Here is a 24917-nt window from a genome sequence, read left to right on the forward strand (position 1 = left end):
GTTCCCACAGACTCCTCCCGCTCCCACAGACTGACAGCAGCAAAAGCCGGCAGGTGGCGGAGCCGCTGCCTACCGTGAGCATGTAGTCCTGCAGCAGCTCCGTGGCGCTCGTGCTCAGTTCACTCTCGCTGACAGTCTTGCGATGGGGCGAGGCCTGCATGCAGAAGGGCAAGGGCGGCAGGCCTCCCACATCTCCGGAGTCAGAGAAGCAGCTGCAAAGACAAAAGGTGGGTGGCCCCTGACCACTCAGCTCCTCAATACACAGCCTCATGTGCCCAGTTAGGGCCGAGGCCTGTCAACCTGCTTACAAACATGACCCTAGAAGCAAAGAACATAGACTAAGGAAGAACTGCCTGGGCGTAGCTGACTCCTGGGATCAACCTTACAATGGAGCTGAGATGGGTTCTGGGCAAAGAGAGGAATTCAGTGAAAGGGCTAGGACAGAAGGCTTGGCCTGCTTAGGTGGTGGTCCAGGGAGGGACGGCAAAGAGGGGCGGGACGGCTGGGAGGATGAAGGCTGAGCTAAGAGGCTTCAGGAAGATGCAAGTCACCACACTCTGAGCCTTTCCCAGTGGCCCTTCTGGAGGCCAGAGAAGATACAGGGAAGAAAGGACTGCCAGGGCTCTAGGGGTGGACATCTGGGGCGCTGGACTCAGAGGGGCTGAAGAGAACTTGTGGGGCTGCCGAGACAGAGACTAGACACAGAAGACCATGAATTGGATGAGCCAAACCCAGAGCTCGGGACATGTACTCACAAGGTGCTGGCTTCAGCATCGTAAGTGTCCTTCATGTCCACTTTCGTGGAAGAGTCATCTGTGCAAAAGATACAAGACACGGGACTTTCGAGTACTGGGCAGGTGCTTCAGTCCCAAGTACCCAGCCGGCCCTAATGTGAGCACTTGCTGCAGGTAACCCCAATGCCACATCTACAGGCAACAGTAGCTGCCCCAGCTTTGGGAACTTCCTATCCTGGTGAGTGCTGAGTGTCCAAGGCAAGGTTCCTAGACTCGAACCCACATCCCTCCTGAGGATTTTGGTCAAACGCGCATCCTGTCATAGGCTGGGATGGAGCCCACACAGGACTCACAGATGGCCAAGGTAGTAACAGCTGCTTTTGGAGATGTCAACCATGTGCTCAACTAAACCAGAGGGATAGCGTCATTTGTCTCAGGGGACGCAGACAGTTGAACCTCAGCCTGCACGTGGCTGAGGCCTCAGAATTCCGAGACCCCAGTATAGCAGAGGATGAGGCTGTGTAGTTAAGACTGCACTCTGCTTCTCCAAGCCCAAGGAAAGTCACTCCATCACCAGGACAGGCAGTGACGGAGGCGCTCAGAGAGGCAGAGTCTTGAGAAAGATTAACAGGGAGCAGGAGGCTGGTGATGCAAGAGGGGCCAGGCATATGCAATGGCATCTAAAGATGTCACTTTCTCTCCTGGGACTGGGACTGCAATAGTGCAAGGCAAAATAATGAAGGTCACTAATTAGCAGACCCTGAAACAGGAAGATGACCCGTGCTGTGGGGTGGACGCAGTGCACTAAAGGCCTTGTCCTAGCTGAAGCTCTATTTTGTAAGTTCTAGAAACATGAAGCTATGGGGCCCAGCTATGCAGGTGGGTCACCGGGGCTATGTTCAGGACTATGCCCACTAGACCTGTGTCACGTCCTGCCCTCCCACCACGTGGTCTCACCATGGTCCAAGAAACCTCTACAACAGTGGTTCTCAGCCTGTGGGTTGTGACCCTATAAGCTTTGCATATCAGATATATACGTTACAATTCATAACAAAAGCAAAATTACAGTTATGAAGTAGCAAAAAAGATAATTTTATGGTGGGGGGGTCATTACAACATAAAGAACTCTATTAAAGGGTCACAACATTAGGAAGTTGAGAACCACTATTCTAGAAGCTGGAAAGATCGGGAAAATAGAATCTCTGGAGCATCTAGAAAGGCTTCAGCGTCACAAGGCTTGTGCTGAACTCTGAGAGAGCTCTGATAGGGCACACTTTCTGACTGGACATGCTTCTGACAGGGCACACTTTCCGACAGGGCACACTTTCCGACAGGGCACACTTTCCGACAGGGCACACTTTCTGACGGGAACTTTCTGACAGGGGAACTTTCTGACGGGAACTTTCTGACAGGACACGCTTTCTGACAGGACACTTTCTGACAGGGAACGTTCTGACAGGGAACGTTCTGACAGGGCACGCTTTCTGACAGGGGAGCTTTCTGACAGGACACACTTTCTGACAGGGGAGCTTTCTGACAGGACACGCTTTCTGACAGGGCACGCTTTCTGACAGGGCACGCTTTCTGACGGGGGAGCCTTCTGACAGGGCGAGCTTATGCTGTGTAAGACATTACACACTGGGATCTGTCAGGGCAGGTAGGACCCAGCAAGCAAGCCAGAACTGCTCCTAAAAAGTATGTCTGCCAAAGACAGCTACATCACTGATGTCACCAGTTCAGGAAAGAGGCTGTGCTGCAGGCAGAGGAGCTGGGGCACCCACACGAGCCCAAGACACAGGGCGGCAGGATCTGGTACTTCCACTTGGTTTTGGTCCTACAATTATCATGTCTTTCCTTGCTCTGCCTCATCCTTCCTTCTGAAATAAAAATGTTCACCCTCAGCCGGGCAGTGGTAACACACACCTTTAATCCCAGCACTCAGGAGGCAGAGGCAGGCGGATCTCTGTGAGTTTGAGACCAGCCTGGTCTATAGAACTGGTTCCAGGACAGGCTCCAAAGCTACAGAGAAACCTTGTCTCGAAAAACCAAAAAAAAAAAAAAAAAAAAAAAAAAAAAAAAAGTTTCACCCTGTAACACTGTGCCTTGAAGGTACATTCAAATTATGTAGCTTGGTTTTGGGGGTTTTGGGGAACTGCCTTGTGTCTGGGGAGACTGGACTTCTGCAGCGACCTTAGGGCTTGGAATGAACTCATTTTGCAGCACCTGATTGACGAGCATACCAGGAGGCGCCAGGGACACAAAACTGGTTTGCATGTGAAATATTTCCGAAGGATGTTTGAACACTTGTCATGTGTTTGGATGCCTGGCCCCTAGTTAGCAGCACTATTTGAGAAGGCTGCAGAACCTTTAAGAAGCAGAGCCTTGCTGAGGAAAGTAGATCGCTAGGCTTTGATGTTCTAGCCTGGCCCCGCTTCCTCTTCTTTCTCTCTGCTTCCTGACCGTGGATGCAAGCAGCCTCCAGACTTTTGCCCCTGCCACCATGCCCTCCCCTCCGGCTACTATGCTTTCCCCACCAGGAGGGAAAGACAATGAACCATTCTGCCCTCAAACTGCATCTTGTTCGGTATTTGGTTACAGCAATGAAAAAACTAACTTATATTCAAAGTGTGCTATTTTGAAACGGTTTGTTCTCAAATTTGTAGCAATCTTGTCTTCATCTCCTGGGGTCCTGGACTACAGGTATACGTCACCATCCAACTAGAAAGTATCCATGGACTAGGAAGAGGTCCACACAGCACCACAGCCAGCTTTCACGGATGATGCGGAAATGCAGACCCTCCTGGGTGCCTTCCTGCCCCTCCCTAACTTCCTGGTCTCAATCTCTCACGAAGCCAGAGCAACCTCAGGCTGTCTGGTTGTAGTCTTGCAAGGGACTACACACTGAGAACAGTCCAGGTATATCAAGAGGGAGGCTCCTCTGAACATGCTCAGCCTCCCCAGTTCCACAGCATCCCCTACTGGGAGCCTGTACCTCCAGATGAAGCGCCCACACCCCCACTTTCACTCAACATACCGCTGTGCAGTGACTGGTGGTGGGTGGGTGTGGAGGCCCCATCAAATATTGCTCGGTCCAGAAAGTCGATGGTAGACTCCGTGTAAACAATCTGGAAGACCTGGCTGAGCAGGGAGCACAGCTCTTCCGCGGCGACCTACAGCGAGGAGTGAAGAGCGGCAGCTGTCCTCAGTGGCAAAAGGCTGCAGGCAGCCCTTCCCACAGTCTCTAGGGTTCCCATGAGGCCGCTTCCCATGGACCTGGTGCCTTTCACAGCCCAGAGAGGTATTAAAAAAACAAAAAACAAAACAAAACAAAACAACAACAACAAAAAAAAACAGAAGCAATGTTTGAAAACAGATTGTAGCCTAGATGTGGCCTCACAGGCGTCTAGAGACCATTCTAGACACAGTGTTGGCATCAGTTTTGCCTTCTCTTCCTGGCCATCAACATGTTCAAAATTCCTATTCCCAAGTAAGAGAGAAAAGACATCACTGGTCTCACTTCCGACCTTAGAGGCCTTTCCAGAAGCACTGGAGTCACCTGGTAACAGTGTGCTGTTTAAAGCAGGGCTTCTCTAGTGGGCTGATTTTGTCCAGAACCCTTGATGAGACAGGGTCTGGGGACATTTTTGATCATTACAAGGAAAAGCCAGGAATGCTGTTTGATACTCTACAGTGCATGAGTTAGCTGTCCATACAAAGAAATTATATTTTAAAAACTTTTTTATTGTACATGCATTGGTGTTTTGCCAGCATGGATGTCTGCGTGAGGGTGCCAGATCCTCTGACGTGGAGTTACAGACAGTTGTGAACTGCCATGTGGGTACTGGGAATTGAGCTCAGGCCCTCTGGAAGAGCAGCCAGTGCTCTCAACTGCTGAGCCATCTCTCCAGCCCACAAAGAAAGTATCAGATTGAAAGTGTCACTAGCACCAAGGCTAAATAAGGTGAACTAGGGATATTTAGGAAAGCAGTCACCATTAGCCACTGAAAGTAAGAGACAAAAACATACAGTTATCCTCCTGGATATGGGAAGGAGACAAGATTGCCGGGCAAAAAACTGGGATCTTGAGGGTGGGGTGGGATGGGGGTAAGGGGAGATGGGGAGAGAAAAGTGAGAAGGGGAGGATGGGGAGAACTTGGGGAAATGGGATGGTTGGGATAAAGGAAGGGTGGATATGGGAGCAGGGAAGTATATATCTTAATTAAGGGAGCCATTTTAGGGTTGGCAAGAGACTTGAACCTAGAGGGGCTCCCAGGTGCCCAGGGCGATGTCCCCAGTTAGTTCCTTGGGCAGCTGAGGATAGGGAACCTGAAATGGCCCTATCCTATAGCCATACTGATGAATATCTTGCATATCACCATAGAACCTTCATCTGGCGATGGACGGAGATAGAGACAGAGACCCACATTGGAGCACTGGACTGAGCTCTCAAGGTCCAAATGAGGAGCAGAAGGAGGGAGAACATGAGCAAGGAAGTCAGGACTGCGAGGGGTGCACCCACCCACTGAGACAGTGGGGCTGATCTATAGGGAGCTCACCAAGGCCAGCTGGACTGGGACTGAAAAAGCATGGGATAAAACCGGAATCTCTGAACATGGCGGACAATGAGGGCTGATGAGAAGCCAAGGACAATGGCACTGGGTTTTGATCCTACTTCATGTTCTGGCTTTGTGGGAGCCTAGCCAGTATGGATGCTCACCTTCCTAGACCTGGATGGAGCGGGTAGGACCTTGGACTTTCCACAGGGGAGGGAACCCCGACTGCTCTTCGGATTGGAGAGGGAGGGGGAGAGGAGTGGGGGGAGGGGGAGGGAAATGGGAGGCTGGGAGGAGGCGGAAATTTTTTTTTTCAATAAAAAAAAAAGAAAGTAAGAGACAGAAATGAAATGGAAGGTGCCAAGTGATTCCTGGGGCTTCACAGCCCCCCTGTATGCCTCTGCGGCCGCCGTGTGCTGAGGAAATGCTAACTCTGTCCACAGCACCAGGCAGGTGTGGGGAGCAGGTCACCATGCCTGTAGCCATCACCATCCATCAGTGTCGGGGCAGAGAGGAGACGGGTGAAAAAAGCTCTGCTGGCCACATCTCAGATGGTGTGGAGGAGTGGCAAGGGACAGCACAGGAGCACAGCTGGCAGAGGAGGGTGAGGCGGGTCTAGACACAAGAGGCACCCTTGGGACCAGCCAGGGACTGCTGTGGCTATAGTTGGGACATTGACTAGGCCATGGAGAAACAGTAGGAGGACAATGCCTGAAGTGCTGCTGGACAGAGCTGGAAGGGCTGGCTAGGGTCAGGAGTGTAGAGCGGTCATGCAAACTTGTGGGTGGCATCTGATCTTGGGAAGGGTTGGGCTAGAGACAGGACCAGGCTGTGAGCTGGGTCATGGGCAAGGCTTGGACTAAAGTCAGGAAGAGGCTGTGGATGGCTCTGGTCCACAACAAGGAAGTCTTACCTTGCTCTCTGTGGCCATGATAACCAGGCAACATGCCTCTACCGGCCCCACGGCGCTTTCTGACAAGGAACCTGCGCTGAGGCCTCTAGAACTTTCTGCACACAGACTCTGGCTGGGAGAGATGCCTGGGTCCTGAGCTAGAAGTAAACACATCCGGTTAGTGAGGTGCATGGGGGGCAGGCTTGAGGACAGCTGAGGCACCAGCAGGCCCCTCATTCCTGGGGCCTGCGAGACGTCTCAGTGGGGCACCAGCAGGCCCCTCACTCCCAGGTCTCAGTGGGAAGCACTCGCCATGCAAACCTGACAACCTGAGCTCCATGCTCAGGAACCCACACAATGGTGGAAGGAGAAACCAACTCCCCCCTAAGTTGTCCTCTGACCTCCACATGCATGCCACGGCACACACATTCACCACGGCACATGTGCGCACCTCCACAACATCAATGTATGTGTGTGATACATATATATGTGTGTGTGTGTGTATATACATTGTGTGTATACATATATGCATAAAATTAAAATATTTAATTAAATATAAGTCAACAAATAAAATCCAGCACACCAGGTTTTAAAAAAAAACCTAGCCTGTGAGAGCTCCGGGCACCAAAGCACCATCTTCAGACTCCACTGTGTGCCAAAGCATGCCAGCTGATATCACTGCTTAGATCTACATAAAGACAGGAACTCACACAACTCACATTAACAGACAACAGATCACAAATAATCCAGACCTCCAGCGAGTTTCTGGCCTAAGACACCCTCTTCCTCCAGATGGATAACCTAAGGCAGGGGACCTGAAAGCACGTGAATGGTCCAGCTGGGGTATGGCCAGAAGCCAAGGCCACACCCTCACACATCAGAAAGTGCACTGGGGTTCCAGAGTCGTCCAGGGAGTGGGCCTAGCCTGAGAGCAGCACACAGGGAGACCAGCCTGGGAAGGGTGAGAACTGTAAGCTAAGCTTAGAGGTGGCCTCGCTGTCACTCTCCTCAGGGGTGCTCAGAAGGCACCGCTGGGGAAACACAGGCAGACACCGGTGAGAGCGCAGACAATGGCTAGGAACTACCAGTGAGATCTTGGGACAACGTGTCCTTACGTAGCCACAGACCACAGAGCTACTGAATGTAGGGACCATGACAAAGCTATCCTGAGCTGTGCACGGGTAAACCACACCCAGAGCTTGATTTATTTCTAACTAAATAATAACAGCTCAGTCATTTTCACATTGTTCACATGCTCTCAGCCACAGCAACATATTAGATACAGGAAACAAAATAAACATGCTATTTATATACTATAAAATATACTATGTAATCACAGCACTTGGGAGACAAGAAGCAGAAGGACCACTGTGAGTTCAAGGCCTGCCTGGGCTAGATAGTGCGTTTAAAATCTACCACTGGGCCAGGCGGTGGTGGCGCACGCCTTTAATCCCAGCACTCGGGAGGCAGAGGCAGGCGGATCTCTGGGAGTTCGAGGCCAGCCTGGTCTACAAGAGCTAGTTCCAGGACAGGCTCCAAAGCTACAGAGAAATCCTGTCTAGAAAAACAAAACAAAAAAAAGCATAGCCAAGATAAAACACTGTCTCAAAAAATTAAATTATTAACTGAATATAAAACTATAAAAATATAGAGAAGAGTGGATGTATCTCAGCTGGGATATGTGTGTGTGTATACACAACCTCACACACAGGACAGACTATATGTGTGCATGTATACACAACCTAACACACAGAACAGACTATATGTGTGCCTGGATACACAACCCCCCACATAGGACAGACTAAGATAGTATTATCAAAACTAGTCTGACTTGTTTCTATTTCTGTGACACTCTAAACTGGCTTCCTGGCCCTCTGTGGGCAGCTGTGAAGTGTGGGTACCAAGCAGGTGCTATCTGTGAGGATGCCACTTCTACCGTCTGGGCAGCAGGCCGAAACACAGCCACACAGGCTGCTCTGTGCCACCAGCTTCAGATCTGCCTCCTGTCCCTCCTGCATCATTCAAAACACTCTGGCAGAGAGCCTCTGCTTCACCCGTTTTCCACACTAGACTGCCCCAAACACTAGCACCCTCGGGACCGAAGAGGCACACAGAGGTGACACGTGCAAGGAGGTGCCGAGGGGATGCCATCTCCTGGCTCTGTGTGGGGAAACCACAAGTGTGCTCAGAAGCCTGACTCTGAGGGGCCACACACACACTCCTGCCGAAATGAGACCTGTTGCTGGGACATTCTCTGCTGGTGAGAGGAACAGGATCTCAGTACCTCTTCTCATGTTTTCAGAAAGTTCCCTATGTGGAGGGAATTTTCTATTTTCTCTTCCCTAACAATTTATTCTAACAATTCAAGCAGAGAAACATTCCTGTAGCACAAGAAACACAGGGACCACTTCTCTATCCCAGCCTAAAACAACACAGGAACCTGGTCAGGAACGAGCCTCCTCCCTCCTTGTCTCTGAGGGCTAAGAGCCAGAACGAGGATCACTTTGGTGATGCTAGACAGAGTGTCTGGGGCCTAAGGCCAGAAGGAACTAGTTCAAGACCATCACCCACATGTAACATGAGATTCATGGAATCCTCTTAGGTTTATTATAGATATTAAATGATATTATAATTCATGTCAGATGCTTTTAAGTTTGAGTCATGCTAAACTGACATTTTTAATATGAAAATGGTCAGTGACAATTTCACACCATCCAGCATGAAACAGACAATGCCCCTTCAACTCTAAGAAGAAATCTTATGATGTGGATGCTAAATGTGTGGTAAAGATTTGACCCCAGAATGGCGCTACTGGGAAGTGGGGAAGTTTTCAGGAGATCCTATGATCACAGGGCATGCCCTAAAAGGAAACCATGGGGCCCAAGCCTCTTCTTCCTCTTTTTGGGCTTTCTGGTCATGAGCCAAGCAGCTTGGTTCTGCCATGTAATCCCTACTGTTGCCATCTGGCAGGTGCAGCATGAGCCTAAGAGCAATGGGTATACTTGATCACGGACTGGAACCTCAGAGGCCACGGACCAAAGAAACCTTTTCTTTGTAGCTGGGAATGGTGGCTCGCTTGTATAATCCCATTACTCAGAAAGCGGGGTATGACTGCTATTGAGTTTGTGGCTACCCGGACCTCAGAGTGAATTCCAGGTCAGAGGAGACAATTATGAGATCTTAACAAAAATAAAACTTTTTCGTGCTTTGGGAGCTAAATATCTCAAGGGGACCGTGTTCAGAAGTCCTTGGTAACAGCACTAGTATCTGTGTGACTAAAAGTGTGGTCAAATGTGTGTGGGGGTTGACTGGGTTGGGCAGACAAGGGCATTTGAGTGTATGCGTGTGGTGTGGGACATGTGAGATGTATGAAGGAAAATGTGCTGTGTAAGTGTATTGGGCAAGGAACGAGCTATTCTACAGACAGGGCAGGGCAGGGCAGCTAGAACCTCCCCACAGCCCTCTCAGCTGCCTGGAGTCGGCCACTGCACTAGGATTAGCATCCCAAGACAGGCACACTCCTCCTACACCACGCAACAGGCTGGACCAGTTCTCACCCCTTGTGCATTGTTACCAGCACACTCAGGCGCATCCCAACCACTCAGAGTGCCCTAGCAAGCCTAGGCCAGTGTGCCTGCGGCAACACAGCTAAGGCAGCTTCTCCCCTCGTTTCTCACTGGGTTCCGTGTTAGAATGGAGGCCCAGAAGCTGGGAGGAGCTTGTACACTAGCGTCCAGGAAGGCGGGCGCTGTGTGCATGGGCAGAGGAGCACAGCGAATGGAAAAGAATACCCTGCTGTCTCTGAACACGAGGGCAGCGCCACAGCCTGGGGAGAACTGACTTTGCTGTCCTAGCTTTGGGAGCACTGGGGCACAAAACGTGGGCTGGAGGCTGGATGTGGTAGTGTACACCTTTAATTCCAGTATTCAGAAGGCCAAGGCAGGAAGATCTCTTGTGAGTTCTAAGACAGCCAGGGCTATGTAAAGAGAACCTGTCTCAAAATCAGAACAAAATAAATTTGGGCAGGCTCAAGTCTCTGCTATAGCTTTTGGCCATCACCCTTCTCTCTGGGGCTCCACTGTCCCTGAGCAGTAGAGACAACATCAATTATGAGCGCAGGCACTGAGGACTCAACAGGAGAAAGACAAGGTCTCACTATGTAGTCCTGGCTGCCCTGGAACTCATTTTATAGACCAGGCTGCCCTCAAGCTCAGAGTTTCATCTGCCTTTGACCACACCTGGCTCAAGAAAGGCCTTATTTGACCAATGACCCCCAAATATTGCACTCCTCAAAACTCCAAAGTCCCTGAAAATGACAGGGACCCTGGGGCCACAGAAGCTCACGGTAGGAAAGCCAATCTATAGCCACAACAGGTGGCAGCACTCAGCCTGGAGCTGCAGAAGCTATGCCATGAAAGCCAGGGCTCCTCCTCAGGCTTCATGACCTCCAGACCACTACCCCCAAATCCATACCTGTCTTCAGGACCACCAGGTGTGCAGCGTCATCTCGGACATAGGAGACAGCAGCGATGTCGTGGATGGGCACCCTGAGGATAATGTCCTCCCCGTCCCTCCAGGCCAGCTTGACATTGTAGGCAGACAGACTGAGTACAGCATCGTGCTCCTGGGTCAGGTGTCCAGGGAGCTGGTGGGCCCGCTGTAAAGAACCACAGGCATCAGAAATGCTGGGCCACTGTATCAGGCTCTCCTCTCCTCAGGGAGCGCTGTGCTGGCGGATGTCCACACATGACTGGTTCTAGCGAAGGACAGGTGAAGTAAACGCTGCTCCCCTTGGTACAGTGAAACTCACTCCAAGGATGTCGACATGTTCCAATCACGTGGGAGGTTCTTCTGGAACTGCCTTTTAGATTCAGACTTACAGTATGCACTAATCTAGAACAGCTTCAAACGGAGCTTGGGGAGCAGCCCAAAAACAAGTCTAGAGATTAAAGGCTCGACTAAGAAACAGTCTCTGTCGTCGAGTCAAGAACACCCAGAAACTGATAGAGCCGGGTCACCCCTCAGGCTGAGGTCAAGACTCAGGGGACCAGGGGCTGATGCTGGCTAAAGAGCAGAGCACACGCGGGAGGGGCCCTTACCTTTGCCTTGTCTATGAAATGCAGTATCTCAGTCCTACTGGAGGGGTTCAGGTAGCCGGGTATGGATGTTAGCTGACCTAGATACTGCAAGAGAGGGAGAAAGCGCTGTGAGAGACAGAGCCGGACCGCCTGCGATCAGAGCACAGACCAGCGCCTGCCCCCAGGCTACAGGCCCACGCGTCATCCATGTGCATGGAAAAGTGTTTTTGTTTCTTTGCTTTTTCGAGACAGGGTTTCTCTGTGTAACCCTTGCTGTCCTAGAACTAGATAATTTATTTTTTGTACGTGGATTGGTGTTTTGCCTACATGTATGTCTGTGTAAAGGTATTGGATCTCCTGGAACCAGAGTACAGATAGCTGTGTGCTGCCACCTAGGTACTGGGAATTGAACTGGGGTCCTCTGGGAGAGCAGCCAGTGCTCTTAACCACTGAGCCATCTCTCCGGAGAGTCCTGAGTCCTATATTCTTACTGAAGTCTCAGCAGTTGTAGAAATCGTCCCACATTTCCCACTGCTTTGTGTTCACAATTGTCATCAAAAATCTTTCATAGCTACCTCAAGACTGGTTTTGATAGAACAGGGATGGCAGGTGCTTCCTGGTCACTCTTGGGGTACTATGTATAGCCCCACTAAAAATTAAAAAAAAAAAAAAAAAAAAAGAGAAAAGTCAGCCCAGCTGACGAACATGCACAAAGAGAAAGATGAAGCCGTGGCTTGAATGCACCCTCCCAAGACTTAACCCCTAAACAACAGTGTGGAAAGGTGGGGCTGTGGGAGGTTCACAAAGCCTCGGCCCTTAGAAATGAACGAACGACATTGTAGCAGAAGCAGAATCTTGTTTTACATGTACGGACGCTTTGCCTGCATATGTGTCCTGTACCACTTGTATGTCTGGTGCCCATGAAGTCAGAAGGCATAGGATCCCCTGAAACCAGAATTAAAACAGTTGTGAGCCACCCTGTGGGTGCTGGGAAAGGAACTAAGATCCTCTGAGAGGGCAGTCATTGCTCTTAGCCAGAGCCACGTCTCCAACCCCTGCAGGTTCTCCCCCTCTCCCTTCCATTCATACACTGCATGCAAGCCTAGTACCCACGGAGACCAAAAGAGAACACTGAATTCCGTGGGACTGGAGTGATAGACAATTGTGAACCAATCAAACCCAGGTCATCTGGAAAAGCAACACGTGTTCTTAACTACGGAGCCATCTCCTCCACCCCTCTTCCACTCTTTCTTTCTTTTTTTTTTTTTTTTTTTTTAAATTATTTATTATGCATACAATATTCTGTCTGTGTGTATGTCTATAGGCCAGAAGAAGGAATCAGACCCCATTACAGATGGTTGTGAGCCACCATGTGGTTGCCGGGAATTGAACTCAGGACCTTTGGAAGAGCAGGCAATGCTCTTAACCTCTGAGCCATCTCTCCAGCCCGTCCACTCTTTCTTGACAGGATCTCACTATGTTCTGGTTGGCTGGCCTGCAACTCACTACACAATCCAGGCTGGCCTAAACTCCCTCTGCCTTTTTGTTTTGTTTTTTGTTTAGAGAAGGGTCTCATATAATCCTGTAGGCCTAAAATTCCCCTATGTTGCCAAGTATGACCTTAAACTTCTGATTCTTTTGTCTTTATCTCTTGAGTGCTGGCATCAGAGGCCACCACCCCTGGTTTTTGCAGTGCTGGGGATTGAACACAGGGCTTGGCAAATGCTAGGCCAAGAGCTCTACCCACTGAGCCACATCCCCAGCCCCTGGGCAACCCTCCTGCTTCAGCTTCCAGTCTTGCGATTACAGGCACGGCCAGCACCTATGGACGGATGTGGAATCATAGAACAAGTCCCATTCCTTTGGCTCTGTCATCCTCTTAGCGGCAGGTCTGTCTGGAGCTGTAACCTTCAGTCTGGGCTTTTTTTTCCCCTCATATAAAACATACATATGCATTTTAAAAGTTATGAGTGTTTTGCCTGCATATATGTATGTGGATCCTGTACTTGCCTGGTGTCCGCCAAGGCCATAAGAAAGCACTGGATCCCTAGAACTGGAGATGTGGACGGTGTGAGCCACCACGTGGGTGCCGGGAAGTGACTCCAGGTCCCATAGCCATATCTTTTACATTTTTATTCTATAATTACTGTTTGTGTGTACGGTGTGTGTGCGTAGGTGTATGTAGGATGTCTGCATACACACCATGGTACATGTGTGTTGATCATAACTTTTGGGAGATAGTTCTCTCTCTTTCCACTGCTGGTTCTAGGGATCAATCTCAGACCATCAGTCTGGCAAAGCAAGGGCTTCTACCCCAGAGTTACCTCACTGGGGAGCCACCTCACTGGGGAGCCACCTCACTGGGGAGCCACCTCACTGGGGAGCCGCCTCACTGGGGGACTGCCTCACTGGGGGTCTACCTCACCGGGAGGCTGCCTCACTGGGGAGCCGCCACACTGGGGGGCTGCCTCACTGGCTTCATAAACACCAGAGGGGCAGAACTGACTCCCAGAGTTCAGAGTCCACACCTGAACTAACTGGAGCTTATCTAGGTGACTCCTGCAGGGTAAGTTCTCATCTCTGGAGCTCCTTGTTCAAGTGCCCAGAAGTTGAAGGATTCACTCCATTACAGCACAGAAGAGGCATGGCAACAGAGTCCAGAGGCACCTGGTCACAATGCGTGTCTGTAGCACCCAGCAGCAGTTTGAGTCACGGCAAATTTCTACAACCCAGGTAACCCTCCATGTCTGGTTCTTATGAACCGACAGCCTACCAATACATTCCTCCATAGAAGAGAATTCCTGGACTAAACATTTCTCATTTACTAATTCATATATTTAAGATTCTTTATTTAAAGGGGAGTAAAACTGAACTTCTAGTTTCTGGTCAAGCACATAAAGAGCCCGGGAAAGTCACTCTCTTCATCACAACAAGAAAACTGCTAGGGGCTGGGCATTAGTGACATATACCTTTAGTCCCAGCACTTGGGAGGCCAAGGCAGGTGGATCTCTGTGAGTTCGAGGCCAACCTGGTCTACAGAGTGAGTTCCAGGTCAGCCAAGGCTACACAGAAAAACCTTGTCTTGAAAAACCAAAAAATAAAAAGGAAATGAGAAAAATCTGAAAGTATGAACAGAGCATTCTGTCATTCCTAATACAGGCATTTTCCTCAAAGAAAACATTTTCCCAGGCCTAACCACCTACCTACAAGAGAGTAAATGTGTAACTCCTACTCCCTCTAGCCTCTGGTTCATCCTACTGACAACAAAAGAAAACAAAATCAAAAAGCACACTGAGTTCAGAGCCCAGGGCCTAATCACAGGACTATCAACACAGCTCTCATCCATCAGCAAAGGCTCCTTTCAACTAGCAAGAACTACACCAAAGGAAATTTTAGCTGCTGGCGCGTACACTTACAACAGTCAGGATAGCTTACTTACCATCATAGCAGACTACCATAAACCCTCACGCTTAATCTCTCTGCCCCATACCTAAATTCCTTACCCCTAGAGCATCATGCCTAGAGTTCAATGACTTACAAGGCATACAAAAAGGCAGGACCACAGTTGGGAGTGACCACAAATGGTAGCATTTCAGACAAGGCAGAGACACAGTAATTGTCCGACTGGGAATTTCAAACAACCATCGTTAGCGTGGTAAAAGATGAGATGGAGAATGGTACAACACAGGAGGAGACACAATGGGGGCAGGAAGACGGCAGTCTAAGAGGGTCAAGAAAGCAATCAATGGGCGTGGACTTGAGACTATATCAAAAGAGAATTCCCAAATTGAAAACAAAGGAGAGCCAGAGAAATAGGGCACACCTGTAACTCAGAACTCTGGAGGCAGAAGCAGAAGAAGCTGGAATTTGAGGGCACCCTCAGCTACATCACGGTGACTCTGAGGCCGAGAGCGGGAAGGGAGAGCGAGAGAAGGAAGAACTGCAGGTGTACTGTGTGAGAGACGACAACGCTGGGAGGGTCGTGTAAAGAGGTGGCCCCGTGGCTAGAGCACTGGCTCGGTTTCCATCACCCACCTCAGGGGCCTGCATGCTCATATGCTCACACAGACACACATGTACACACATGTACACACATAAATTAAAGGGAAACTTCAGAGAAAAGCAAAAGAAATATTTAAAGTACCAATGCCTAAAACTTTCTCCATTTAAGGTGAACATACCAACCCAGAGCCAGAAAGATCGTAGGACAGAAAGCAAAAAGTCTACACATAAACATATACTCAGTTTCCAGGAAGAGAAAAACAAAGGTTAGATTGTGTAGGAAGCCACAAAGAAAAAACACTCTATAAAAAAAGGCCGAAGTTAAAAATGACACTGAGCTTCTTTTCAGAATACAAGACAAGAGTGTAGAATTTAAAGATTCCAGAGGCAAAGCTTCCAGCGTGTAACTGCGAATCCAGCAATTACTCTTCAGCAGAGGAAGAGCTAAAAATGGAGCTGCAGCCAGGGGTAATCACAGCACTCAAGAGGCTGCAGCAGGAGGAGCCGCATGGGGCAGACCAGGCCCAGCTATGCGTTACAGGCCAGTCTGAGCTAGGACTGAGGCTCTGGTCTGGTGCACAGACCATTAATCCCAGTATTTCAGAGGCAAGGCGAAGGCAGGCAGCTCTGTAGGTCACCCAAGGCTACTTAGTGAAACCCCTCTTAAAAAAAAAAAAAATGAGTCTCGGGTAAGAAATGTTAGGTGCCTGGAGAAATGTCTCAGCAGTTAAGGGCACTGACTGTTCTTCTAGAGGTCCTGGGTTCAAATCCCAGCACCCACATGGAGCTCACAACTGTCTGTAACTCCAAGATCTGCCATTCTCACACAAATATACCTGCAGGCAAAACACCAATGCACATAAAATAAAAGTAAATGAGGGGGGAAGAACTTCAGAGGGGCTCAGCAGTTAAGAGCACTGACTACTCTTGCAGGCAGAGGACCTAGGTTCAGCTCCCAACACCCACATGGTAATTTGTTACCATCTGCAACTCCATTTCCAGGGAATCCAACGCCTCTTCAGGCTTCTCCAGGCACCACACACACACACACACACACACACACACACACACACACACACATACACACACACATTCAGTCACATGTACACATAAAATAAGCAGATCTCCAAAGACCTTCAGAGAAAAGGAAAATTACTTGCCCAGAATCTGTGATCTACATAGACAAAGAATATGTAAAGAAAGGAAAAACAAATCTTCTATTTTCTTATTTTAATGGCCCCAGCAGCAGCTGACTGGAAATAACAGCAACCATGCACTAGACGAGGGGAGCTTATGGGTAAGAGAAGCAAGCAGCACAAAACTGTTACTGGGATGGGGCAGACTGAGTACAAGACTAGCACCCTCACTGAAAACTGAACACTGAATATCAACACAAAGCTAGAAAGTTCCAAACTGTGAAGTGGCTGAGAGTTTCAGGGACGCTCAACCCATAAAACATTATGCAAAGATTCCAATGCCAGAAAAACATCAAAATCTGAATCGCTTTTGGTGTTTTCCTGATGAGTGTTACTCAAGCTGCTTTCAGTGATAAAATGGCCATAGTGACACATGAAACAGGACAGCACTGTCTGAAAATGGAATGAGGTTAGTTGTAAATGCTTTCTGCAAATTCTAAGGTGCTGTGCAATAATTCTCTTGTACACTGAAAAGATGTGTCACTAGAATTGGTTTAACGACACGCTGACTGACCTGTAGCCAGGCAGGAAGTACAGGTGGGACAACCAAACTAAGGATGATGGAAAGGAGAAGGGAATAGTTAGGAGACGCTGGCCAGATGGCAGAGAGAGCAAGATGGGCATGCTGTACTGAGAAAAGGTACCGTCACGTAGTAGAGTGTAAATAAGGAATATAGGTTAACTTATAATGTAAGAGCTAGTTAATAATAAGCCTGAGCTATTGGTCAAGTAGTTATAAGTAATATTAAGCCTCTGAGTCAATTATGTGGGAAGTGGCTGCTAGGTATTTGGGAACTGCCAGGCAGGATGGCAAACTGGAAAGAAATATGTTTATACCAAGGCATTAAAATAATACATTTGAATTAAGTTAACATATAAATATATACGTAAGATACTCAGAGAAGAAAAACACTGTACAAAGTGCTCAAATAAAACCAGAGAAAGCAGAAAAAGGGGGAAGAAAACAAAAACAAGGGAAGGAAAAAGGTTAAATACAGTAAAGTATTAATCTAGCTATATCACTATTTACTTTTGGACATTAGGGATATAGTATGTGTGAGGTCCTAGGTTTAATGCCCAGTAAAAACACACACATATACGCATACACAAGCACATGCACACACACTGGCGATAGGGAGATGGCTTAGCAAGTAGAAGCACTTAATTTGAAAGCACAAGGACCTGGGTTCAAATCCCAAGAGCCAACATAAAAAGCTGGGCATGCCCCACAGGTAGAGACAGAAAAATTGTCATACTTGCTAACTGACTGCCAGCCTAGTTCAGTGACAGACCTTGTTTCAAGGGAATATGGTAGAAAGTGACAAAGCAAGACACCTGATGCTCTTTTCTTTCTATTTATTTATTTATTTATTTATTTATTTATTTATTTATTATGTATGCAATATTCTGTCTGTGTGTATGCCTGCAGGCCAGCAGAGGGCACCAGACCCCATTACAGATGGTTGTGAGCTACCATGTGGTTGCTGGGAATTGAACTCAGGACCTTTGGAAGAGCAGGCAATGCTCTTAACCTCTGAGCCATCTCTCCAGCCCTCCCCCCGATGCTCTTTTCTCTGGCCTTTGTGATACCACAAGTGTATTCACACCCACCCACATACACCCCACATCCACACATCACACAGATACACACTACATCCACACATCACACACACATACCACTCACACACATATCACACACCACACACACATACACACACATACATACACACCATACACAGCATACATATTAGAAAAAAATGACAAATATTGTCAGGCTGGATTTTATTTATCATCGTTGTCGTCTGTTTGTTCTGAGACAGGGTCTCTCTGTTCCCTGGCTGACCTGAACAGCTGGCCTCTAGCACAGAGATCGTTCCTGTCTCTACCTCCCCAGTGCTGAGATGAAGGCAAGCACCAGCATGCCTGGCTCCGACTGGATTTTAAAGTAAAGTAAGATGGAGTTCTGCTCTCCACATGTGAACCGCTTTGATTATGAAGATGCACACAGATAGAGAAAACAGAAAAAGTCATCTTGAGCTAGTGCTCAACGGAAGAAAACCAATGCCTACTTTCAGGAAAGACTCTGGATAAGAAAAGTAGAACTGGAGGGTGGAGCTCAGTGGTGGAGCACCCACTAGGTGCTCGTGAGGCCGTGGGCTCAAGCCCCAGCAGCACAGGAGGGAAATTAGAGATAAAAGAGGCAGACAAGCTGATAAACGAGTCAATTCTTTTTGCTTTGTTTCGGAGACAAGCTCTCATTATGTAGCCCTGAACTCACAGAGATCCGCCTGTCTGACTTCTGGGTGCTGGAATTAAAGGAGTGCACGACCATGCCGAGTCAGGAGCCAACTCTTCAATAAGACATAGTAATCCACATGCGCTATGCTTCTTTTGCTTGTTTTCAGTTTTTGTTGGTTTTTTTTTTTTCTTTTCAAGACAGGTTTTCTCTGTGTAGCCCTGGCTGTCCTGGAACTAGCTCTTGTAGACCAGGTTGGCCTCAAACTCACAGAGATCCTCCTGCCTCTGCCTCCTGAGTGCTGTGATTAAAGGCGTGCGCCATCACCACCCGGCTCCTGTGCCATGATTCTAACCATGTGCCAAAATCTGTGAAAGTAAAAACCAGTGTAACTACAAGGGAAAGCGACGCCTCTAATACGGCTGAGACTTCAACCTCAATCAGAAGTGGACAGACGCAGCAGGCAAAAGATCAGAAGGGAGCTGGAGAAGCACTCAGTAGCTAAGAGCTTACTGTGCAGGCTTGAAGATCTGAGTTCTATCCCCAGCACCCCTGAGGAAGAATACTCTGGTACTCCAGCTGAGGAGTCAGGCACAGGAGGATCACTGAGGCTTGCTGGCCAGTCAGGCGAGTGAGAGATGCTGTTTCAGAGAAGCAACATGGGCAGCAATGAAGGAAGACACCTGATGTTGACCTCTGGCCTTTCCACAGGTGCACACACATTCACATGTCTTGACCCTTGGCCCCCCAGCAATCAGAGGGACAGAGCTGGACTCAGCACCATCACTCAATGGACTGTGCCTGCCAGCTACAGTCAACACCACCCAGCAACAGCAGACTGCACATCCTTCAGCTCCTACGCAAGATCCATCCAGTGACCACATCTGGGTCGTAAATATGCCTTACCTTTAAAAGAGGCCCGCATACAACGTCTGCTTGTAAAAACAATCTACCAAAGGAGGAGGAGCTCACAGAAAAACATACAATCCGAACATCCCAATGATCTATTAAAGAAGCAGACTCAGTAACAACTGAGGGCCAGATTCAGAATGGTTCATTATAAATTCTACTGAATGTTGCAGAAAGGTATGGGGGCCGAAGGGTGTTTCAGGCAGGGCATGGTGGAGTATACCAGTAATTCCAGTATTCAAGAGGCGAAAGCACAGTCAGTAGTTCAAGGGCTTTCTGGACTACGGGGCTGGGAAGATGGTTCAGCAGGCAAAAACATTTGTCATGCAAACATGAGCCTGAGTTAAAATCTCCAGAAGCTACATCTGGAGTAATAACTCCAAGGATTCTATGGCAAGATGGGAGAACGGAGAATTTCCACAAGCTCACTGGAGTACAAAGAGGCAAACAATGAGAGATCAACGTCTGAGGTCGCTGTCTGACTTCCATACACACACACACACACACTCACATGAACACATACATATACGTGAGCACACACTCAAGATTAATTCTGCTAATATTGTATCTAGCCAGGCATGGTGGCATATGCCTTTAATCCCACTTGGGAGGCAGAAGCAGGAAGATTTCTATGAGTTCCAAGCCAACCAAGATTACATAGTGAGTCCTTGCCTCAAAACAAAGCAAAAAATAGTATCGTATATACATTTATTTTTTTAGGGTTGGGGGGGCATATGATGCCAAGGCACAAGTAGATATCAGAGGACAATTTGAAGGAATTCATCCTCTCAGTCAGCTAGCTTCCGAGAATTCAACTCAAGTCACCAGGATTAATGGTGTCTTACCCACTGAGTATCTACCTGTCCTGAGCTGGACTGTAAAGGTGCCTCAAAGGCCCTCTCTGCCTGCTCGCCATGCTCCGTGTGCTTGTGTGTGTACAGAGGGAGGGAAAATTGCTACAATATTTATCACTGATAAAATGCTGAGAATAAGATGCGGCTGTTGAGCACCCATGGCTAAAATAGAGATATTTACACTCCTTCTAAGGTCTAGAACATTGCTGATGAGGGAAAAAATGTGAGAGCCAGAAGATGGTGAAGTGCCACGTCTGACCTCTGTGCGATCACTGTGAGCATGGACTTAACAGCACCTCAGTGATCTGCACGGGGCCGCACAAGATGGACTCTGTCAACTGGCAAGTTGTGGGTGGAGCAGTGCTCCTTACCCCTGAACTATGGGCTACCGACAGATTCTGGGAGCAGAACAGTCATTGTCTTCAGCTGTGTACCCACTGCTGCGCCCACCAGTTTCAACAGATAACCCCAAACCCATGGTCACGCAGGTGGCCCTGGTTAAACTAAGTGGGTCACAAAACAAAACGAACAAACAAGAATGTGGGAAAGAGATGTTTAATGGGAAGTGGTGGTGCACGCCTTTAATCCCAGCATTTAGGAGGCAGCGGCAGGTGGATCTCTGTGAGTTTGAGGCCAGTCTGGTCTATAGAGCAAGTTCCAGGCAGCCAGGACTATACAGAGAAACCCTATCTCAAAACAAACAAACAAGAAAAGATGTTTAGTGAAGACAGGGCTGTAGACAAGGTAGTCAGAGGAGGACAGGAGAAGATGGGAATGGTCAGCATACATTACGTACATGTATGTAACTGCAAAGGATGGGAGTGGTCAGCATACATTACATACATGTATATAACTGCCAAAGGGAAAATTTAATTAACAAAAATATTCCAGAATAAAGCAGCAAAAATACCTTTGGTTTGTTTATTTGAGATGGGGTTTCTCTGTGTAGCCCTGGCTTCCTGGAACTCACTCTGTAGACCATGCTGGCCCCGAATTCACAGAGATCTGCCTGCCGCTACCTCCCAAATGATGGAATTAAAGGCCTGCGCCACCACCGCCCAGCTGATACAACTCTCACAGATGACCACAGAGCAAAGAAATCACAACGTGGGCATGCTGGGAAGGACCCACAAACCCCATCAGTCCCTCAGGAGGCCTGAAGGTGCTCTAACTACCATGGCACTGGGGACATTCGGGAAGAGCATGGGTGCCCCGAGGCTCTCTGGAAGGGTCAGCCTCTGCATGGGAAACTAACTGTGGAGTGTGATCACACAGAACTGGGCCCCCAGGACAGAGCGGCTGCAGGCCAGGCGGGTTGGGCTGGTAACAGGCAGCGAAGTCAGCATGACAGCGGGACACCTGAGCATCTGGCGCACTGAATGGTGCAGTCCCTTGGAACAAGAGAGATGGAGCCAACGGTCCACTGTGTAATTTAGAAGCCATACAGAAATGGGCAAGCAGAGGGCTTCTAGAACAAAGTACCAACCTGACTACTCCTAGTTCTGAAGCAGCTCTTTCACCCTATGGTGATCGAGAGGCAAAGCCCGAAGGGGAAGGACTCCAACTTTCTGAAGGGAGTTTTGTAGACCAGGCTGGCCTCAAACTCACAGAGATCCGCCTGCCTCTGTCTCCCGAGTGCTGGGATTAAAGGTGTGCGCCACTACTGCCTGGCTCTAAAGGTATTTTGTTGACTTGGGCACACGTAACTGAGAAAATGATCATCTTCAAAGGTTTCTGGAATAAAAGTTATAGGTGATGTTGACACTTACGAGACAGACACTGCCAACAAGCCCTATGTGTGGTGTGGACATACGGAAGTTGGGGAGTCACTGTGAGAATGAGTCTACTTTCTAGGGTCCCCTGGATAAAAAAAGAGTTGGTGACTGGCTACCCACCACTTACTGAACACAGGACATAATCCTCACACTGGCCCTCTGACTTGTGAGTTACTCAAGCGGAAGAGGCCATGTGGAACCTCTAAAACCCATCTCAGCCCGAAACTGCAAAGCAAAGTGGTGACGCAAAGCCAGTCCCGCTGCCTGTGGGACACGCAGGGAATGAAAGCTGTGTCACAGGCCTGGAGTCCACTCAGACACCCATGCCCCATGAGCAAGTAGCACACCAACACAAGCCAGAGGTCAGCATGGGATGGAAAATGCCTCACTTGGGATGGTTTTGTGAGCATCATGCAGGAACGTCTGTGAAGACGGTAAACACGCTGCTGTGTGGACCTAGCACTCACTAAGGTCACTCAAAACCTAAATAGTTCCTTAAAGAACCACACTGGTGCCGGGCGGTGGTGGCGCACGCCTTTAATCCCAGCACTTGGGAGGCAGAGGCAGGCGGATCTCTGTGAGTTCGAGACCAGCCTGGTCTACAAGAGCTAGTTCCAGGATAGGCTCCAAAACCACAGAGAAACCCTGTCTCGAAAAACCAAAAAAAAAATAAAAAAAAATAAAAAAAGAAAAAAAGAAAGAAAGAAAAAGAAGAAAGAAGAAAGAAAGAAAGAAAGAAAGAAAGAAAGAAAGAAAGAAAGAAAAGAAAGGGCAGCCATCAAGCCAAGCAGTTTTCTTTATTAATTAACCAATGACAGCAACAGATAGACAAATGACCTTCCCACATCACCCACTGGAGTAAAGAGAAGTGTTTCCTTGCCACTGGCGTATTTGTTAGAGCAACAAATGTGCATAACTAAAAAGCCCAGTTGTGTGTAGACTAACATGAAGACCACCAGCCCAGTCAACCAGACAATCTTATAAGCCACACTAACCTTGCTTAGAGCTTACCTTCTGGCACATGGCCATTTTTTTTTGTTTTTTTTTTTTGTTTTTCGAGACAGGGTTTCTCTGTGGTTTTGGAGCCTGTCCTGGAACTAGCTCTTGTAGACCAGGCTGGCCTCGAACTCACAGAGATCCGCCTGCCTCTGCCTCCCAAGTGCTGGGATTAAAGGCGTGTGCCACCACCGCCCGGCACATGGCCATTTTTTAAAATGAGTTTATACTGCTGGTTTTCACTTATCATTTTAAAACATCTTCCAGTTTTCAATTACATCATGAGTGCCCTACAAACCCTTTGGAAACAGGATCTCACTATGTAGACCATGAAGGTCTCCTCAAACTCATATCTGCCTACCTCTGCCTTCTGAGAGCTGGGGTTAGAGGTCTGAGTCACTGTGCCCAGTCCCTGCTTCCCCTTTAACCTACCCGTTTCTCAGAGTTCTGCCATCTACACATCTTTTTTGTTTTCCGAGACAGGGCTTTTCTGTGCAGCTTTGGTTCCTGTCCTGGCACTCGCTTTGTAGACCAGGCTGGCCTCAAACTCAGAGATCCACCTGCCTTGCCTCCCGAGTGCTGGGATTAAGGGTGTGCGCCACCACTGCCTGGTTCATCTACAATGCTCAGGAATTAGTCTTGCTCATGCACTGCCTGTTTTTTTGTTTGTTTTTGTTTTCTTTTTACTTGCCTGTGTTATTTGCCATTTTATTTATTTAATAATTTATTTGGCTTTTTTTTTTTTTTTTTTTTGGTTTTTCGAGACAGGGTTTCTCTGTAGCTTTGGAGCCTGTCCTGGAACTCCCTTTGTAGACCAGACTGGCCTCGAACTCACAGAGATCCGCCTACCTCTGCCTCCCAAGTGCTGGGATTAAAGGCGTGCGCCACCACCGCCCGGCCCGGCTTTTTTTTTTTTTGAGACAGGGTTTCTCTGTGTAGCCCTGGCTGTCCTGTAACTCACTGTGTAGACCACACTGGTCTCCAACTCAGGGATCTATCTACCTCTGCCTTCCAAGTGCTGGGATTTAAGGTGTGCGCCACGGCGACCAGCTGGTTATTTGATACTTGAAATTATTATTATCACCAATAATCATTTCTTGCCCCCTCTGCCCAGGATAACTTTGAACTCTTGGGCTCAAGTGATCCTCCCCTCAGTCTCTTGAGCAGCTGGAATCACCACCTTACCCAGTTATACATAAGCTTTTATTTCTTTTTGTTTGTTTTGGAGACAAGGTCACTATGTACCCTGAAGTAGCCTGGAACTTCCTACATAGATTAGGCTGGCTTTGATTCATGGAGAGCCACCTGCTTCTGACACTGACTCACACACATGTGCACAGGCACACATACACATGTGCTTGTAAAAAGTACTCTGAATATGCATATACCATTTTCATACAAATAAAATCATGCAGCTCAGTGGGATAAAAGGCTTAGAAACGCAAGTGTTGAGTAGCTAATAACTAATATTGAGGTTTTAAGAAAGCGGCAGACTCCCTTCTGACATCAGGATGTGAGCAGCCCCATGCTCTGCATCCTCAGAGGTACCGGGTGCTGCCACTGTTTTATTTTCGGCATTTTGTTAGCAGCGTGCTGATAGCCACTGTGCCTTTTGTCAGCATCTCCATGATGGTTAGACTTAGGCATCCTTTCATCCCTAAATCACTTCCCGTATGCCCTTCCCTGCAGGGT

General features: G+C 48.4%; 1 protein-coding gene across 3 annotated transcripts in view; it reads right to left on the minus strand.

The window, feature by feature from the left end:
- Positions 1–24917, minus strand: part of Ccm2 (CCM2 scaffold protein) — a 56773-nt gene that overhangs the window by 2947 nt on the left and 28909 nt on the right. For all 3 annotated transcript variants that reach the window (XM_057771955.1, XM_057771958.1, XM_057771956.1), the window contains 6 exons: positions 11279–11362; positions 10653–10836; positions 6201–6337; positions 3769–3904; positions 756–813; positions 74–212 (listed from right to left, as the gene is read on the minus strand). In XM_057771955.1, the coding sequence (XP_057627938.1) occupies positions 74–212; positions 756–813; positions 3769–3904; positions 6201–6337; positions 10653–10836; positions 11279–11362 (738 nt within the window). The remainder of the gene's footprint in view (positions 1–73; positions 213–755; positions 814–3768; positions 3905–6200; positions 6338–10652; positions 10837–11278; positions 11363–24917) is intronic.

The sequence above is a fragment of the Chionomys nivalis genome, chromosome 6 (assembly GCF_950005125.1).
Source record: "Chionomys nivalis chromosome 6, mChiNiv1.1, whole genome shotgun sequence".
NCBI lineage: Eukaryota > Metazoa > Chordata > Mammalia > Rodentia > Cricetidae > Chionomys > Chionomys nivalis.